The sequence below is a fragment of the Pezoporus wallicus genome, unplaced genomic scaffold, assembly GCF_028554395.1.
Source record: "Pezoporus wallicus isolate ANWC-B61680 ecotype Strahan unplaced genomic scaffold, APGP_CSIRO_Pwel_v1 scaffold_7107, whole genome shotgun sequence".
Taxonomy (NCBI): domain Eukaryota; kingdom Metazoa; phylum Chordata; class Aves; order Psittaciformes; family Psittacidae; genus Pezoporus; species Pezoporus wallicus.
In genome coordinates, this window is record NW_026642114.1 from 307,511 (window position 1) to 327,737 (window position 20,227).

At 44.2% G+C, this 20,227-nt stretch overlaps 2 protein-coding genes across 22 annotated transcripts in view; both read right to left on the minus strand.

Moving 5' to 3' along the window:
- The window catches only part of PRRC2C (proline rich coiled-coil 2C), a 78,913-nt gene extending 66,036 nt beyond the window's left edge, over positions 1-12,877 (minus strand). For 8 of the 15 annotated variants that reach the window (XM_057427394.1, XM_057427399.1, XM_057427396.1 and 5 more), the window contains exon 1: positions 12,714-12,877. The gene's annotated coding sequence lies outside the window, so the exon portion shown is untranslated. Of the gene's footprint in view, positions 1-2,521; positions 2,623-12,713 lie in introns of those variants that run through there. The other 7 variants (XM_057427397.1, XM_057427395.1, XM_057427401.1 and 4 more) reach the window with 3 other exon arrangements.
- A 492-nt stretch (positions 12,878-13,369) lies between these two features.
- Positions 13,370-20,121, minus strand: LOC130608841 (dimethylaniline monooxygenase [N-oxide-forming] 4-like). Of its 7 annotated transcripts, none has more exons than XM_057427196.1 (9): positions 19,918-20,117; positions 18,585-18,722; positions 18,091-18,279; positions 17,560-17,722; positions 17,011-17,156; positions 16,474-16,673; positions 15,942-16,294; positions 15,548-15,617; positions 13,370-14,226 (listed from the first exon to the last, which is right to left on the minus strand). In XM_057427196.1, exons 2-9 carry the CDS (start codon positions 18,714-18,716, stop codon positions 13,839-13,841), a joined length of 1,641 nt encoding a protein of 546 aa, XP_057283179.1. In that variant the 5' UTR covers positions 18,717-18,722; positions 19,918-20,117; the 3' UTR covers positions 13,370-13,838. The 7 variants fall into 7 exon arrangements, with proteins under 7 accessions (XP_057283179.1, XP_057283178.1, XP_057283176.1 ...); XM_057427195.1 differs by having other exon boundaries at positions 18,585-18,754; XM_057427193.1 differs by having other exon boundaries at positions 18,585-18,831.
- Positions 20,122-20,227: the final 106 nt, after the last annotated feature.

Genomic DNA, 20,227 nt, shown 5'->3' on the forward strand with positions numbered 1-20,227 from the left:
ACTCTACTTTTCTTAAAATAGCTTTGTTCCCAGCATATTGAAGAACATGGTTCTACTAAGTTCTGGAACTAAACAATACAACTGGAACCACCCCCCCCCCAGCCCACCCGCCCAACCAACAAAAAACCCAACACAAAAACAAAAGAACAAAAAAAAACCAAACAAACCAAAACCATCACCACCACCATTTTTTTTTTTTTGCCACAAGCTTGGTTAATATTAGAAGTAGTTATTTCCAAAGTCTGTGTTACTAATGTCAAAACACCACTATGGTCAATAACCCAGATAAGTAACATGGCATTAAAGTTTCACTTAGAAAGGAAAGGTTTCATTTCACCACTAAGCCTGACGTATTTACATTCTAGAATGTCACTGAAGAAGCTCCCTCCTAACTGTAAGACCTGAGCATAAGCTGCAGCTGGATATTAAATCCCGAAAAACCGTGTGATCTTCAGAAAGAAAAAAAAAAAAAAAGACTAATTTAGAACATCTACAGAAATAAAAACCAAATTAAAAACAAAAAACCATAGGATACTGTATTCAATGTACCTGGAAGCCAAAAAAGCCTTCTTCATGCTTCATTAGTAAACCATTAACAAGGAACTCTGTTATTTTGAATGAACACTCAAAAATATTATGTAATCCATGATTTTGCACAGAAAAGGTTGCACATAAAAAATGAATTACAATTTAACATACTCACTTCACTTCTCTGACATGGGTATTGATGAACAATACAATATTTTTATTGATGACCCTCTATTTAGAACTTTCTAGTGCCAAAGCATCATTCTGGACTGAGGTTTTCTGGATCGATTATTCAAAACCACATTTTGGCCATTTATCCCACTACTAAAAATTTGTAACAGCTTCAGCACTAGTCAGCTTAATAACAAGCTTCAAAAACTTCCACGCTTAAGTAGCAAAAGTCTCTATCAAATAAAAGTATTTAATAAAAAAAAAGAATCTAAGGTCAGGATTTCCCTCCCCTGCCAAGAGCAGTTTTGCAACAGGATACATTGTTAAGTAGGTTATTCCAAAGAAGTCTGAAAATTACAGTAAAGATTTTGTGAACTTTTGAGCACCTCAGACATGGCTTTATTATCTGCAGGAATAGAAGCTCTCCAGATCTTCAGAGAGTTCTGGGTAGATTTCACTACAACTCATTTTTGCGTAAGATCTATACTAAGTTTTATCTACACTTAGAAAGCCAAGCTACTACACATTTCCATCTCCATTTTTCTTCCGCATCTCTAGATTTTGGGCTCACCAGTTTTCAGTAGAGATTGAAAGAGGGTACACAATGCAAAGACTGCACTGATTTTATAAATTCTGTGAAGGCAGATGGCTGGGTAGGAAAGTAAAACCCTTCTAATCACCATCTCTTCTGCATCCATCACCTCAGCAGGAAAAAACTGTAGCACGGGCTGAGACACTAGATAACCTGTAGAGCATTCTTAGCAGACACCAAAAGGAAAATCAAATTCAGTTTTGCTCCTCAGAACCAAAGCACTGCCATGAGACAAAGCTGCAGCAAAGAAGGCTTTGCTGGTTCCATCATTCTTCAAATTACTTCCCCTTAAAGCCTAAGAAAGTCTACAAAACACTACCAAAACTAAACAGGATGAGTTGAAAAGACATCATGACAGAAGAAAGCCGTTTCAGGTCATTATCCCACAGATGCATCTTCTAAAAATGCATTCCAAGGATGCCAGAAACGAGCACCCACAAACGTAACTGCATCAGTTCTGAGACACCTAACATTCTAAATAGAGCTACTAAGCTAAGCAATGACAAACAACCTTAATTAGCCAACCGCAAAAAGTCTACACAGAAACTAACAGTACCATAAGGCATATGTTAAACTAGCAATGTATAGAACAAGCATATCTTCTGCTGCCTCAAAGAATGCAAGGCACCTTGTTGAATTGTCTTCTGTGAGAAATACCAGTCATCTAGAATATTTCCTTCCAACAGGACAACCAACAATCATATCTCTGAACTTGTTAGGAGCGTCTCAAGTCTAACACGGCACTAACAGCAGTGACTAACACTTTTAAAATAAACTTTTAAGATACATCCCGTGGCGGAAAAATATTAGCATGGATTAAAATAATCTGTCAGTTCTATTCATATTTTTCCAATGCATTCTTGACAGCAAAAGGAAAAATCACTTAAGAACATCTGGCTGAAGTGAAAAACCACAGATAAAAGGACAGCAACCATGCAAACATCAAATTTGTCTTTATTCACAGATTTCAATATAAATTTAACTACACATGCATGAATATTTTACTTAACATGCACAGAAATCACATTTCTGTGGAACAGCCCTGCCAAAAGAAGCTTGATGCATAGGCTCAATCATTATTAACATGTCTTTTTAAATGTCCCCATATAACAAGGGATCAAAGAGCCACAGACAGCATAAACGCATACTGGCAATAAAACTGTCAAACATGCTTAAATATTTTCATGTGTCACACAGATTCATTCTTTTAGCTAATATAATTTCTGATGCCTGTGCTGTTTATGAAATCTTCTCCTTCTGAAGTAACCTCAGGTAACAGAGAGATTATGGTCCCCTCCCCTCAAGAGGCAGATGGGTGCCAATGCCGTTAGTTAAAATTCTGGGAAAAGAAAGGATAGTTTTCATTTCATTTAGCTTGTGGATAATTTTTTCCATGTTTTTATTCAGAGTATAAAATAATGCTGTTCAATATTTTGACAAATACTATATAAATATTATCTATGGCAGTACTCTTACGCAGGGATTCAATGCTATCAACATTTATGTATGTCATTTTCTTCCATATTTTATACCATTGGCTCAGTTTTGGTCTCCCACTTTCTAATGGATATGAGAAACTACTCATCCACACAGCTCTTAAACTTATTTTTGCCTTTTACAACAAAAGAAAGAGATAATGCAAAAAAACCAAACACAACTATTTTTATGAACAAAATGCTGAAATTATTAAGCATGTCCCTAAAAAATTTATTCAGTTCTCAACTATTGTACATGCAATACCTCTGCCTACTTCAGCTTTGTAATTATACTTTTAAGTACTCTTCTGGCTATAGATTCTTCCACATGTGAGACATAAATCCAGTTTTATCACTACAAGAGATCTAAAATCTAAAGTGTACAAAACACTATCAATGAAACATTTAAAATAAACAGTGTAAGACTGGCTACAGAAGACATGTTACAAATTCATAGAATGACACGATGGTTAGTGTAGGATGGAACCTTACAGATCATACAGTTCCAACCCCCCTGCCATGGGCAGGGACACCTTCCACTAGACCAGGTTTCCCAAGGCCCTGCCCAACCCAGCCTTGAACACTGCCTGGGATGGGGCAGCCATGACTTCTCTGAGAAACCTGTGTCAGTGCCTCACCACCCTCACAGTAAAGAATTTCTTCCCGAGTATCTGATCTAAATCTACCCTCTGTCATCTATCTCACTGGAAGAGGCTGATGAACTGAAATTCAATTTCAGTTTAAATTTTAGACTAAAGCCACAAAGCTTCCAATCTATTTAGGCATCTATCTCCTTCCACAGTCGAGAAGAGTTCAGTTCCTACATGGTGTGATTTGAGCTGAACTCAAAACAGCAGAGTGGCTGGTATCTTTTTACAAAATTTACAACTAAAATGATTTTTTATTATTTTTCAGCATTTCAGAATGAAATAGTAGTAGAATAGAATTCTTTCGTTTACCAGAAGATAGATAATGAAAAAGGGCATAATTATCACACCAGAGTTTAAAAAAAGAAAAGAAAGAAAAAGCCTCTATTATTGTCTACAACTTCTGGAATTTCACTAGACTTATCACTACACCTACATTTCCATCACTCACACAAAGCCACACATACTCCCCCCCACCCGAACACCCAAAGTACAGTTAAGTAAACCGAAGCGTAACTACACAGCTTATACTAAAATGAATACATAATACTCCCTAAAACTCATTCTGCTTAAAATATCAGCATCACAATTCTTCACTTAAAATCCAACATCTGCTATCTCCAACAGCAGGACTTTTAGACAGAAGACTGCTACAGAAATCCCCTCCCATACTTGCTCTAGCATTCAAATACCTTCAAGAAGTGAAACATGCAGTGTCCGGACTCAGATGTCATTTTCTAATCTTCTGTGTAGCCTCAAAAAATGGATGACTGGCTTGAAAAATGTTGACAGAAGTGCTTGTAATTTGGCTTCTGAGTTTAGAAAATTTACTTTGGACATTTTTTGCAAGCTGCTTTGCAAAACGAGGCATAACTCTTTATGCTAAGATACTGATGGAATTTCCACAAAACCAAATAATAAAGAGAACAGACTTAAAGGCTGAAGTTGTACACCATATTTGCATGTGTCAAGGCACCATGAAGTGATGAGAATCAGAAACCCTGTATGTATCACTAGACCAAATACACACTGGGTTCAGCATTCAACTCCACTGGAACGGACCAGAACGATCTTGGTATAAAAGCACAATCTCAACACTGACCCAGAATATCTTGCTTCTGTCCTTACAGTCATGATTTTGGAAGGTTGCCTTCACCCCACATAGCTTCCCACTGATGACTGAAGTAAACATGGACTCGTAAGAAATAGTTCTCTGTATGTCTGCTGGCAAACTCAAATAGTAATGACTGACAGGCTAGAGGCACGAACTTACTTTTAGTTTAAAATTCCAATTCAAAATTCCCAGTTTAGATTGAGGCACAACAAAGCAGCAACACAAAACAAATCTTGTTTCTCACTGACACATGAATTAAAAGCTTCCAGAGTCTGAAGAGACTACAACCTGTATATGAGAACTCCACAGTTACTACCTTCACAGTGAGGTATTACAGTGACCACAGAAAATATACTACAGCCTTCACTGGTATTATAAGCACCTAATTCATATACTCATTTGTTCTACATAAGCCAGATTACTGGGAAGAAATTAATACCACCACCACAGCTCAAGTAAAAATGATAGACTGGTAACTACTAACTGTACTGTATTAGAAGCATTACTTCAAGACCCAGCCCTTCTTCAAGTTGAAGTACATTCAAACAGCTTCTTTGCCAGGATTTTTCAATATTCCAGTAGAGATTGACAGTTCATGCCACACATAAGTCAGTACTAGCACACCATAAACCTAATGCACTAACATAACACAGCTATTCTTGCCATGTTCTGATAATCCTCAAACATAAATTACAATAATTTAGATGTTTTGCAAGATTACTGAATGCATTTCAACTAAAAATGTAATGTGAAAAACTTCCTTAGAGCTCATGTTATAGGCAGACTATTTTATTCTTCTTAGCCTGACAATTTCTCTTTCACTAATCATTAGAGTGAATTTTTGTAAGACAGATTTTTTGATTTTCCAGTTTCATGCATATGGTTAAGAAATTTCTTTAAATTGCAATATTCTAATTGTGACAGAAGTTTTGAAGTGCTGGAAGAAAGCCAGAACAGGGATGGGGGAGCAGGGGGAAAGAATAGTTTCTATACAATTAAAGAAATTTTAAAAAGCATCATAATGATATGCATTCTTGTTACTTCTGGGAACAGAACAATGCAAGGGCTTTCATCCAATTAGCTTTTCAACTTGCAGATGCCAAATGAGACTTATTCTCAAGATTTGCAAAAGCATTTATTAAGGAAATTTCCATTATTTAAAAGAATGAGAAAACATCAAAGCTCTCAAAACTGAATTGCTGTCTATTTGAGAAAAAGATAAGGGAATAAAGGCAAATTCTTGCAGAAACAAGCTATGTACCTGTGATTAAAGTATTGTATTCAGTAGGCTGGTAGGCAGCACTTTTCCCTGAATACAAAAAACTAATGTGATGTGTCTTACCTATCAGAATACTTCTTAGCTGAAAAACCTACAACTATTCACTTGGCTTCTTACAAACTAATTTAGGTCAGTTTATCCCAACCACAGACACTCTCTGTAAAGGCATTTCTTAATTTTACAAGCAGTCCCTTAAAAAAACTACAAAGCATTTAGCATCCTGTCACAAGTACCACTTTGTTTCTTGCTTGCACACCATCAGTCCAGGTGCCTGGAAAGGCAAAAATAACTGCATATCCACTCTTGCCACACACACAGGAAGTGATGTGGGGAGTCTCCTTAGTAGTACCCCAAGCAGTGGTTGTTCTGTCAGGCTGAGAACAGGGGAGCAAAAGGGAAGTCCACAATAGAGCTGCAGAAGAAGCTACACAACCGATGATATACAGATGTCTCCATGTCTGTTCCAATGAAGAAAATATTCCAGTGGTCAGCACTTCTCTATACTTGTTACTTTTAGATATAACTGCACAGAAAGAATAGTCAGACCTGGTGATGATGGTGGGTTTGAGGATCTATTTGCAAGAATAAAGCAAGCAGAACTTCTTGCATGCTATAGCAACAAAGGTATGAGCAAAAAATCTCCATATATTACTGGATTTTCTAAGAAAAAAAAAGGCAGAATTAACAGCAAACTACTGCAGTTCCCCTTCTTCCCTTCTGGCTGTACTTCAGCAGATCTGATTCCAGTTGCAGGCTGAACAGTGCTCAGGATCTGTTCCTCTGCAGGCGGCTGTCTGGGATAAGTTACCAGAAACAACAGCTGAGCTGAACAAGTGCTGAGTCCGTAAGTCAGTCAAAGTGCTTGGTGCAAAACACTTCATTTTAGGAAGCTGATGAAAGATAATCAATAGGTACATAAAAATAGACCAGATTCCCAAGAGATGAGCAGCAGAAGTTGCAGCCATTTAAAATTACCCATCTCTCCACTGTTTCGTTTTTCCCTTTCATTTTAATACTCTTACTGCAAAAGCCCTTACAATTTAATACTATAAAACAATGCCATTTAAACTGATGGCATATTTCCAACTCTCCCCACCCATGTTGAATTGACAGTGCAAGAGGGCACGACAGACTAAGAGACAAATGTAAAGCTACTCCTTGCTGTGAATAACTTGAAGTACCTTTTTCAAGACTTCCATTTCCTGTTCCTTTACCACAATTTCCAAGCCTCGCTGTAATAATTAACATTTCTTAACAGAGGAAGCAACTTTCAGTTTCTTCCCAAGGAACCACAAGTCACTGAGGATTTCTCTCCACATTATACCCTTCTGCACCTTTAAAGTATCCCTGAACTCAGCTGCACATAACTTTTTATACAAAACCTTGTTTTTCCAAAGCCCCTATTAATAGGTCAGTCCTTAAGTAACATAAATAGTTACATCTAATGTTTTTTTACTTCAGGAAACAGTTAGATGTTCAGGCAAGCTGTTCTGTTCATGAGCTCCTTCAGAATATTTTGGAAGTGTGTAAGAAGCACTCTAGGACTACAGCCTTGAGGATTTTCACTCCTCTTCAGAAGAGATGTGCCAAAATGAATTCCCTCTTCTCTAGCTATTTTTTCCAATTTTTTGCTGTTCAATTTCTTATGATACTTTTGTTACTGAAGGGTTCAATCTGAAGATGGAAGTAGACTCACTTCACAGGCTTCAATCTGAAGATGGAAGTAGACTCACCAATGGTAGAAATGTACAGAATAAACAATTTTATACAGAGTTTCGTACAACCTTAGCACAATGAAAAAAAAACAGTTCAGTTACTCTAATAAGTTATCTAATGACTTAAGCTACTTGTCACCATCACCCTCAAAACTTCTCACCTTGCTCAAGAGCCAGATTTCATGTTGCCTGTAACTCCTACCATATTTCTAACCTGATTCATGTGCATCAAGAAATGATTATAAATTCTCCTCTGTATTAAGAAATATTACAGCATATTTGTTTTTAAGGCTTTTAAGATACTCCCACTGTGCTAGTGAGAGCCAGGATTGCCAAATGTGCCAGCTTATGACACATCATTGACAGCATGGGTAAAAAAACCTCTTCACTTCTGCACATACAAAAGTGGTAGAATTTGTTCCTTGGTCTGATCCAGCTTGGGGAGAATTCATAGCTGCTCATAGTCTCTTCTACCTGCTGCCTGCCATCATCCAGATATCTGGTTACATGTTTTTCCCTGTGACTTGCTAGTTTCTTGGAACAGAGACCACCTCCTCCTTCACTGAAAGGATGCCCAATGTAAAAGATGCAGCTACACTGAACAACAGTTCTGACAACAAGGGTCAACTTCAGCCCTCTGCTTTAGACTGGATTCAATCTTTTTTTTTTTTTAACAAAACATAAGATGAGCTAAATTAGAAAAGCCTTATCAGCATACCCAGGTTTATGTATCTGCCTTTCAGCATTATAGAGCCCATTTTCTATGGAAGTTAAAGTGCATCTGCCAAATGGCTAGAGATGAAGTTTAACATCTTCTGTTGCTTTTGTCCTCTGTTTATTCTTCAGGATAAAAAAAAAAAAAACCAAAAACAACAAAAGAACAACAACAACAATACAAAACCCCACATGTCCCTTGATACTTGGGCTTTCAAGATGCAGTAGGTAAATAATTAAGGCACAATATACTGTCAAAATACTTATCAAGAAACCTTACCTTATCTAAAGTTAAGCGCATACTACAAAGATCTGTGTATGCTGACAGCTTGATCCTGTGGCATGAGAAACATCTCTTAAGCAAGGCAACTCCAAGAAATTAACCAAGTAGCTATGTCACAAGCCAAAGGCAAGTTTTTCTTGCATCTTTCCTACAGATTATTTACACATACTGGCAAGAGAAAGTGTTATTGTTCCTACTTACTAGAGCACTTCTGCTGCGCACATATATATATACACCTAGATAAACTCATAGAGGAAGCACAGGCTAACCTAAACATGTTACAAAACAAACCCTGTAAATACAATAACTGATTTTTTTTTTGCAAAATGAAGCAATTAATGCATTGCTCATAAGACAGTGAGGTGCTTCAGTCAAATATATGGTTACTTTGAAATAGAAGAAATACATTAAGTCCTAACCTGTATCAAGGCTTAAATTGTGAGAAAAACATTGGCCTCTCAAACAAAATGAAGCTGTTCCCACACTTCCACCTTAGCTAAAGATTCAAAATGGTTAAGTAATTTTTCTTTCACCAAGAATAACTTAAACAATTGTCCCTACAAATACGATTTACATCTAGAGTCATAATTTTGATGTCTATGTTAAAATCTATAAACACCAAAACCTAGCAACATTAAAGTCACATGCTCACAAAATATTAATTTTAAAACAATCTGTAGCTGTTTATGTGATTCAAGAGGACCACCTAAAAAGCTTTGATTTTGTAAGTAGAGAAAGTTTGATGCGCTAGCCTAAGCAGGCACTGCAGCAAAAAAAAAACCCAAACCCTGGCAACCTAGCCACTGCTGGTTTTACTATGAAAAGCCATTCGATACATCTGAGCATGTTGAGCTATGTCTTATATCCCAACTAAAGTTTGCGTAAAGCTGCCATTTCACCTGGGAATCAACTGTACATTGATTAGAGAGATATTTAATAGAACCCTCTTCTCTCAGTCACCCAATACTGGGTGATTCCACATTCTTCAGGCACTACTTGCGTTTTTGATGTACCTGACTATAAAGTGCAGTAACTCCTGTCTCTGATGCTATAAGCTACTGAAAGCATAGCCCACATTATTTTCAAATACACATCAGTTAAAATTATCACAATCGTACTTAGAAGGTATATATAATGTTGATTCTGCACTATAATTTTAGTGTTAATCAAGACAGTGTCAGATATACAAAACCACAAACAATGTGAATGATATACAGCTTCTCCTTTTGATGTGTTTGTAATCTATAACAAACTAACTCATTAGCATTTAGTTAGAATGTTATGTAATGGTTGAGGTATTTGTAATAAAAACAGTATTTATGTTAGCCTGTTCTTCACAGACATAAAAGCTGTCTTCATGTGATTTTTATTAGGACTTCATCTTCCTCTGCTCTTTATGCATTTTTTAAGACTTCTGTGCACTCGGTTTTCATGTCACCAACACACACAGTATTATTTCCACCCACCTCCTCACAAAAAAATCTCAGCTTTAATTTTTACACCTGCTTTCATCCATGAGAAGTTTCTATGGGGTTTTGTGAAATCCAGACCCAAAAAATCCAAGGGCATGAAGCAGAGCGACGAAAAAATTTCCTACAGAAGATGAACAACTGGTTCTACCAGTAGAACACCACTGGCAGTCCCGTCATTACAAGCCCAGCATCCATCCCCAACTAGTGGAAAGGTGGCGTATTTTCAGGGCGGAGGCGTTTTGTGGTTGTTTTGGGTTTGTTTGTTTTGTTTTAAACTCAAGCCCTCTATTACTGTATACAGCCTCTGAAGATACCCCACTCTTCCTTCAACAGAAGGAAGAGGTATGTTTCTTTCTTCATTCACATCTCTAATATGCTAAACAAGGGTTTACTCTTTGCAAGAGCTCACTATAAAGGGTTTAGTCCTTATGTAAGCGCTACCTTTTTCTTTTTATCTTCACATCTAAGCCTCTTATGTGCAACACCCTTATATGGTATTTAGACCACATTTTCCACCCTCTCTCCACTTTCACATCATTCCTGTTAGCCTGGAAAATATTCTGGAACAAAAGGCTTGCACTTTCAGTAACCTAGGACACCTGGCTGAAGTCAACCCCATACAACATACCCACTACTTTGACTTTTGATTCTTTCTCTTATTGACATATACCATTAATTCAGACAGAACAAAACCTACGTGACAGCTCCCTTCAGAACTGCATCATTTCTTCCTTGATTGTTGTGGCCCATTTCACTTTCCCCAGTAGACTTCAGGATGTGGGGAAACAGGACCTACAGAAGATGCATACCACAAATCTGTACCACTGAACAAAGACTCCAGCCACTAAGTTAAAACTGTAGAGTGATGCAACTATTCTGCACTACAAAAAGCTAGGGTTCCTGTTATGAAGTCTAAATGACAGTAAAGATATCATAAATTGCTACTAAACTGCAAAGAGACAAAATATTTATAATACTAAGACTCACAGAAGACACTCTGCATTTATTTATACATATTTTATAAGCTATTATTTACCAAAGCAATAAAATTTACGCAGGAAACACATACACTAAGGCAGAACTCTAGGTAACAGACACACACACAGAGGCCATAACCCTAGTCTCTGCACACAAGCACTGGCCTGAGAGAACTAAGTTCTCACTTCAGTTTAAACAGACACCTCTTAAGCACACATCTCCACCAATGCAGTTGTACTCCTCACACGCTAAGCACGATGTTCTGAGGGACAAACTGCCTTTTCACTGAACATTCACCAAGTTCAGAGAATTCCCAGAACTTTGAGATTCCTTAGTCCCAAGAAGACTGTAGCACCACTGCACTAAACCACCCCAAAATTACTGTTGAAGAAAAAGGCTCTAGACTATGTAATTCAGAAAAAAATGAGTTATTCAGCTCCTGGCAGTCAGTATTAAATGGTAATCCTTTTGTTTCTCACTGATGGACAAATGAGATCATGTCCTGTTTCCTCCCCCCTTCAAAAGCAGTTTCTTGTCTGAGCAGAGCTCTTAAGACCAGACAATGGGTAGGCCTGATGCCTCACTGCAGAAGAAATGAAGCTATTAAAAATTTAAATACTATTCCTTCTGTTGGAAATTCTACTAATTTCTAATAATGTACCCATCTGACCCCTGTAATCAAAAAACAACTAGGAAAAATGATCCTTCCTTAATGACCCAGTCTAAAAACTTTCACAAAGGAACAAGCTTACAAAACACGTGTGAGAATCAAAAAAAGAAAGAGAAAAAACCCAAAGTGCTCTGTTCGATGCCCCCTTCCCCATAAAGAGGGCCTGAACTGGAAAGTATCTGAGCCATCTTTAGCCCCAAGATTTTCAATCTCTGCATGGCTACCATTATGCCCACTGCAGATTTAGCTGCCTGAATTTTAGCCGTGTCATCTAACCATGCTCTCACCATCCTTCAAGCGCTAACAATAAGAACACCCCTGACCCTGCTCACTCTACCCCTACAAATATTGTCCCTAAGAGCAGAAACAGTACCTTCCTGAACGGTGCTTCCCTCAGTCCTACATCAAAACACTCAGGAATAGTACATCTCAAGAACTGCGGATGAATACTTCAGAGTTAGAAAACCAAAGCGCTGCGCGCTGCATGTGCCTGCAGCACACGAAGGCTCCCCTCGCCCTACGTTTCTGGAGAAAGAATCACAGCCAAAAATCGTGAAGACAAACGCACGAAAGGGACGGCACATGTCTCATGTAATCGCCCCAAAGACCCAGGCCGCTAAAGAAAAAAAAGAGGAGAGGGGAAGCATCGCGACACGGACGAAAGGAGGGAGAGGGGGAGAAAAAACCAGCACATTCGTAAGAGCTGCCCTCAGCTGCCCCAGACACGGCAGCCCCCTTTCGCCGCCCGCGGGGGAGGCCCGGCGCGGGCGCGGCCGGCCCCAGGCGGCGATGCGGTGCGGCGCTGCCCAGGGGCCGGAAGCAGCCCGGCCTGCGCGCCCGCCGCGGGCCCAGCGCTGCACCGCCCCTCTCCGCCCGACCGCGACGGGCAGTGGGATGCCGACCCCATGGTGCATCCTCTTCCCCGCCGGCCGAGGCCCAGCGCCGCCACCAGGCCGGGCGGAAGCCGCCCCCGCCCGGGGCCATGCGGCGCAGGCCGCTCTCCTGCTCCTCCCAGCGCCGGTCCGCGCCGCGGACCCACAGGGCGCTGCGGATGGAGGAGATGACGCCGGTTTACCTGGAGCGCAGCGCGGCGGGCCGGCGCTCCGGCCTCCCCGGAGACTCCCGGACTCGGCGAGGCCGCTACCGCTCCCGGCGCCGCGAACGCCGAGCCTCAGCCGCTTCCACACAGGGACCAAGATGGCGGGCGGCCAAGCCGGCGCCAACGACGTCTGACCTCACCGCGCCGCGCGAGCGCGCGCACCAGCTCGCCGGCTCCGCCCCCGCGCCCCCGCGCACGTAGCCCCGCCGTGCCGCAGTCCGGCGCGCTCAGCGTCCGGCGCGCCCCCTGGCGGCGTGGGGGGGCGGGCGGCGCCGCTCTCTGGCTCCCGTCACCCGTGTCACAGCACGCGTGGGGACCGGCAGCCGCCCCGGGGGGCACGGGCGGGGACAGCCTCTCCCGGAGGGAAGCCCGGATGCAAGTACACAGCGCCAGTCCTTGGGTTTGCACAAAATCCCCCGATGAAGGCACCAGCGGGTGCAGCGGCAGGCTCTGCCTTCTCCCTGTGGGCTTCAGGGTTCCCTGGCAATGGTGGGCCCGCTTGACCATCTGGATTTGTCACTGTGTATACAATTTTTAGTATGGGGCTGTGCCCTCTGCAATGACATGGGGCACTGGGTCCACCTGACCCCTCCACTGATAATAAACCATTAATAAAACCACTAGAGAAGACCAAATCCATGAGGTTTAGTTGTGACTACGAACTTTACCTCCCAAAGATATGCATCAGACACATAAAAAGACACATACAAAGATCTCTACATCTAATGTTTCAGAAAAATCTCAAGGTGTTGTGGATTTTGATGAAATTTCATAGAGGAAGCTCTGGATGAGGAAGGAGGAGGGAATGCTGGCAACATGAACATCAGCATGTCCCAAAATGCCTCTTCCCAAAAGCCCTCTGGAGATCCACCCTGGTGCTGATGCAATGTGGGCACAGATTGCGGCACGTTTGGGGTAAATGCTCTGCATGGCCCTTGGTGGGTGTGAGACACTGTGAGCAGGAGGCCAGGCAACAGGCAGCACTGGCATCTGAGCTCCTGCCAACACTGGGTCAGCTCCAGCCACACTGACAGCACCCAGCAGCAGCACAGCTTAGCACCATCCACAGCTCACCCAGGACCAGGTCACACTAGGTTTCTTCTACGGCTGGGGACCTGCCTGGGGGCTCCAGCCCAGCCGAGGGTACTTAGAAAAGAGGAAACCTGCCATGAGAGCCACTGGCAGGACTAGGAGGTACATCCAGTGGCAGCTGGAGGAGCTGTTGGAGCAGTCATCCACCACCCGAGTTCTCAAGGGCTTCAGCGTCCGCTGCCATTGAGTCAGGATGGCGTCTCTGGCCCCTCTCCACTTCCCCTGTCCCACCAGTCGGTACTGGTAGGGTGAGCAGGGGCCGAAGAAGATGGCCAGGGCCAGCCGGGGGTCCGTCAGGAGCAGCTTCAGCACGCTGGGCTTTATGCCAGCACATGAAGCAATTTCATCGATGTAGCTGATAAAACTCATCTTCAAGTTCTTCCTTTCAGATGGATTACTTCAATTGGACATAAAACAGACAAAATCAAATAGCATCATCCCATCTCAGTTCCCAGTTCCATGGAAAGCAAAAGCTCTGGACTCAGACACTGACCGAGCCCTGGTGTTCAGGGCTGAGCTCACTCGGCCCCAGATAAACCTAAAGGCACTGAAAGAGCCTCTGTGGGGTAGGTCCTCAGTAGTTACCTGGAGCAGGGAATAAGCAGAAGCTCGCTCTTTCTCTGCAACCTAATTGTGGTCTCAAAAAACTGTTCTCACATGATACTGGCATCATTGTAATGCCACAAATGCCCATGCTATGTCCTTCACCAAGGTCCATAGGTGTGTATTTGGCCAATCTTGAGAGGCAGAGGAGTAGACATTCACAGGTAAGACTGACAAGGGGACTGGGAGAATCTGGGAGATGCAGAAAGCTTCCCATGCTGGGAGGGACATCCAGGATTTTTCTGCTTGAGGCCTCATCTCCCTTGCAGGAGGGAGGACGTGCTGAATCTACTTCAGCAAATCTGGGACAGCCTCGACATTGGCTCTGTTGCACCTCTTGTACTTCTGTGTAACAGCATTGCATCTGCAATCGCCAGGGCTCCTGGTGACAATCTCCATGCCTCTGTTTTCTCCCAGATTTTCATCAGTGTCCTATGAGCCAGCTCTGCCTTGCTGGCAAACCTAACCCAGCCTGCACCCCACCTGGCCTGAGGGCCCTTCCTTGCTCCTGAAAGCTGCTACAAGGCAGCATGTCTACCATCACCTTTCCCACAACCTCACGCACGTCTCCACCTCTTGTAAAATCCAGGTGCCAACAGGGCAGGATGGTAGCTTACATGTGTACACGATGGATGAACAAGTTCCAGCCTTGTCTAATACTCTTCTCGACCTGTCAAAAACTGCCACCAAAGTGTCCTCCACCCGCATAGTCTGACTCTAATGGGGTTTCTAGATAGGGTTTAGCGCTGACCCCAGTGCTCACTGCTGGCTGGATTTGGGAGGGAGAAGCCACGAGATGGCACCCTTGGTCTGGAGGAAACCAAATCTCCATCTTGACGATGAGAGTAAATACATGGCTTGGAGACCTAGCGGAGGGATCTGTAGGTCCTGGGTTTTGCCATAAGCTGCTCCAGAGCACTGTGCCCTTGGTCATCCATAAAGGAACCACAAAAGTATTTCCCTACTTCGCTATGAGTGGTGAGGGAATAAATGCATCCAAGAAGTGCTGGGTGACCCAGGGGTGTCCTTCACATAACTGCATTGGGTTCCCTCTTTCCTTGGGTTAACCCTGGCACATGGTGCCATTGCACTCCAAGTGCAGGAGTATCACACACCTTTCGACTGGAGGCTTCTCCTTTAAAACATCAGCCATCATCTTGCTGGTGGGAGGGAGCTTGTTCCAGCCTGAGAAGAATAGAGAAACCAAAACCTACAGCAGCACTTAAAGCTAAAAAGTTCACCCCCCTTGTATGTTCCCAGCCCCTTTACTGAGTGTTCAGTCTCAGTAACTGACTTGATGGTTACAGCAGTGTGTGTGGAGCGGCAGAAATGTGGGGATGCACTTGGGGGGGGCAGACACTACAGTGCTACTAGTGCCCATGGCTACCATGGCTACCATGGGCACTGTGACAGGAGCCAAAATATGCCCTAGGCTCAGAGAGAGAAGGTCAAGCTGCCCCAAGCCTCCCACCCTAGAAGATTATCACATCCTTTCACCCTGTCTCCTACCTGCAAAGATCCCTGTCACCCAGCGAGCCTGCATTTCTGCTCCCACCATCACAGAACCGGTCAGCTGGACTAAGCCAATGATGGCCAGTGTTGGCTTTTCCAGCTGGGGAGGAAAGATGCGTTTATAGAGGGAACGGTTATCATCAAAGAGGCTGCGAACTGACTCTTCAAGGAAAGAAAATGGGAAGATGTAGCCTGTGGCAAACAGCACCACGTCAATGTTTTCTTCAGTTGTCCCATCTTCAAAAACAGCAGACCTTTCCGTGAACTCCTTCACGTTTGACTTCAACACAATGGTCCCAGAGAGGAGGCAAAACGGCAGCTCTTCATTGACAATTACCTTAAAGTTGGAGCTTGCAGGTGGAAAAGAGGACAGCAGTGTTAGCATCTGGGAGGGACGTGAAACATCTTTTGTGGCCACGGTTCCCCTCCAATGGTTTGCTATTCCACAAATACCCCCTGAACTTCAAAATTGAGCATTTCACACCATTAAACCCCTCAGACTAACCAACAAAATAGTTAGAAAAAACACCTTTTGGTGGAAGCCAAGCCATAGTTTGCATGGTTAAACCATGAATTGAACTTCCGAAACCTGATCCTCCTCATGAGTGCTGATGGGAGAAGCCAGTCAAGAAAGTGGTTGAAGCGGGTGGTGCTGATCATGTCTAAGGGGAAGCCTTGGTCTGAGAGCCGGCTGACTACCCATGTGCTGCTCCTGACGCTGAGGAACACCTGGAGGAAAAGGCAGCTCTCAGCCTCCTGCCCAGATATCTCGTTGCCACTTTTGCCTTGAATGGCAAATCCCACCTCCTGCACTTGGGAGCCAAGAGGGTTATCCCAAGGGCAAAGGACAGCATCTGGATGAACCGAACAGCTCGTGGTGGCTTCTGCAAAGTCCCAGCATCTGCTGAATGGCCACTGCTCAGGTGGCCCAGACTCTCCAGGAATTGCAGAGCTTCTTCAATTGCCCTCAGTTTGAAGTGCTGTTTTTTGCTGGTGGTGGGAAAAGCTTCCTGCGTGTACCCTGAGCCACCAGCTCTTGTGGCTGAGCACCGTTGTAGAACTGTACCTTTGCAGCCACGTGGCTCAGTTCCACAGAGAGATCACCACCAGTGTTGCCAATGCCAACCACAAGGACCCTCTTTCCCCGGAAAGCCTCCGCATCTTTGTATTCCTGGCTGTGGAGGTACTGCCCTTTGAAGCGAGTGTCGATACCTAGGCAGAAAGCAGGGAGCATCTCCTACTGCCAGATACATTGGCTTGCCTCACTCAACTTCATTCCTAGACCCTCTGCAACTCCTGACCCTCCACCACCCACCTCTGCTTGCAGCTGAGAAGCTGTAGAGATCTCAGCTCCCAGAGTGATGCCACCCTCCTGCACAGTCCTGCTTTGCAAATTCTCATATAGGAGCCTAGCTGCAGCTTTATGAGGTGTTTTTCCCAATCCCGGGAATGCTCCCCACCATTTCTATGGGGTGAGGGTCCCACCTGCCCCAACATGGAGGCTTCATGGAGCAGGCAGGCTTGCAGAGGAAAATGCAGCCAAGGGACCCATGGGTGCTGCATGAAACCCCGGGGGAGAAGCCCCAGCCCCCCTTCCTGCTGAGGCAGGACTTACCTGGGAAAGAAGCCAGTGGTAAGTAGGGCTCCTGGAAATGGCCAGTGCAAACCATGACGGCATCAAAGATGTGCGACTTCTGGATACCATTGGTCTCGGTGACCACCTCCCACTGGCCTGAGGTGGCGAAATCCGGGCACTTCCTCACACTGAGAACTGTTGTCTTGCACCAAAGCCCAACAAAACAGCAGTCAGGTACTGCACTGCGTTTCACAAAGGACCATCCTGCAAAGGGTGGGGCTGGCAGGGGCAGGCTGGGTCCCTGGGGAGCTGCATATCACCTCTGAAGCTGTTAAATCCCATGCTGCACCTTTCCCCTGGTGATGGCATTGAGGGGGAGATTAACCAGGCAGCCCATGTTGGAGCAGCCTAATTTAAAACTTGGAGCCAAAAAGGCTGTGTTCAGGATGCAAAAGGGACATGGTCCTCAAGGGATCACATCTGGCATTGTATTATCCCACCTGGGTGATGCCCTGGTAACTCCTGCCACTGGTGGCTCTACTGCCCCTGACGTTTGGGGTCCCCGCTCACCTTGAAGTGTATGTGCCGCAGGAGGTCAAAGTGCCGGGCATACATCCGAAAGTACTCCATGAGGAGACTGTGGGGTAGGTAACTGGGAAAATATTCTGGGCAGGGAAAGTCACTGAAGCAGGACATCTCCTTGGAGGTGTTGGTAATGACTGACTGGTACACACTGACTCTTCTGCTGTCCATGGAGCTCTGTGTGAAGCCAGCAGTGCCATTTGCAGGTGTATGGGGGAGGAGTTTCTCCCCCCAAAGTACCCGAGTATTTTTCCTGCTTGTATTTGGGTACAAGGAATAAACCAGGATTAGTGCCTGGTGACCATGCCTTCCACTCCCTCCATCTCCTGCTCCACCTTGGAGTCATGTGGAGCCCTGTGCCTGGGACAGGGACATTCCGCAAGGTCATGGCCACCTTTTTCTCTTTGCTGCAAAGCAAAGGGGATCCAAGGGAAGGGATAAACCCAGGGACAATCCTCCCCCTTCTGGCAGAGCCCACTGACCGTGTAGCGCCAGAGCCCCCCGATGTCCTCACTCCTCTCGAAGCAGGTGGGCTCCAGCCCCTCATCCAGGCAGCATTTGACAGAGGCCAACCCGCTGACCCCGGCCCCGATAATGGCCACACTCCGCACCATGCTGTCCTGCAGCAGGCAATAGGCCATCGTGCAAGCGACTGGAAATAACTCAGAGATTAGCAGAAACACCAGTCCTTTCTTCCTATCCCAGCAAAACATCCCTGGTCTTCTCTGGCTGAGGGTGTCCACAGAGGACAACTGTCTTTGTAGAAAGCCATCGCCATTTCTTAGCTTAATCATTATGGATGGTCACTGCTCATTACCCTTCCTGCTGTGCTAAGCTTGCACTGAAGGCCCAGCAATTCCCCTCCTGCAGGTGGGGGAAAAGGACTTTTAAACATCACTGTGCTGCTGCTTCTACTTATTCTGTTTCCTGGAACAAACCAGGGCACACAAAGACAGGGAAAGGGCTTGCAGCTATCTGCTTCTGTCTGCACAAAATTATCCTCCTGAAACTTTTTCAGGGAACAATCCAGCTAAGCTGGCTCATTTTCATGCTTTGCTTTTTTAACTTCCCATTAAAGGACTTCTTCTCAAAAACAAAAAGTTTGTGGTTTTTTGGTTTGGCTTTTTTTTAAGTGATGCCTGCCTGAGCAGGAGCACAGCTCAGTGATTCAGAAGTTAGACAGCACTGTGAAAATGTGGCTGGGATTACAGAATATACAAAAGATAAGAAACCCAGGAAACGCAGGGTATAAATGGAAGGAACTCAAAGCTCGGGTAACTGTGTAAACTGAGCTGTACCGAACTTCACTGGAAAGCAAGAAAACTGGGAAGAAAATGACCCCACATTAACTTTGATTAGATAACAAACATTCCTGCTGCAGACTCTGAAGAAAGAGTTATTTATAACTTTTTCCGTATCCGTTTTGTGTCAACAAGAACGTTAGTGTAAACAGGAACTGGAAGAAACTGCAGAAAGCCAGGGAAAAATGAGGGGGGAGCAAAAAAATCCCTCTGCATCTAAAAGCCTAGCCTGAGCAGCCCCTTGATCTGCAGAAACAGGGCAGGATGTGCCACCCCCCATTTCTGGAGCCTCCCTCGGCTTTGGCAAAAGGCAGCAACATGGCCGGGATACTAAAGTCACCCCCCTTTTCCAGCGCTGCCTACAAACAGCTTTGCTCTGATAGGTCCCCACAACACCACCATCTCCCCCCACCAGCAGCAAGGCGAAGCCAGTGGCGAATAACAAAACCCCACGGCGCTGGATGCCCACTTTTAAAACCTACAAAACCCAGCCACAAAGAAGTGAGGAGCAAACCTTGCAGGGCAGTGCTGTGCCTTCACTGCTCGAACTTTGCTTCAAGTTTCTCTCATGGCAGATTTGAAGGAAAGGCTGAAGTTCGAGCACCTCGCTGCACCTCTTGCACCACTGACCTTTACACTCACATTCCGCTTCTCTGCTGTGCTTAAATGCACTGACAGAAAGTTCACAACGTCTCTGTGGCAGTGCCTGGTAGAAACATGGACTGTAATTACAAAGAGGCTGTGCTTGCAAGAACTTGCACGCTGCAGCTCACTGCTGCCCCAACAGCAGCCTGGGGTTGTCCTGATTCATCCCCCACGTGCTG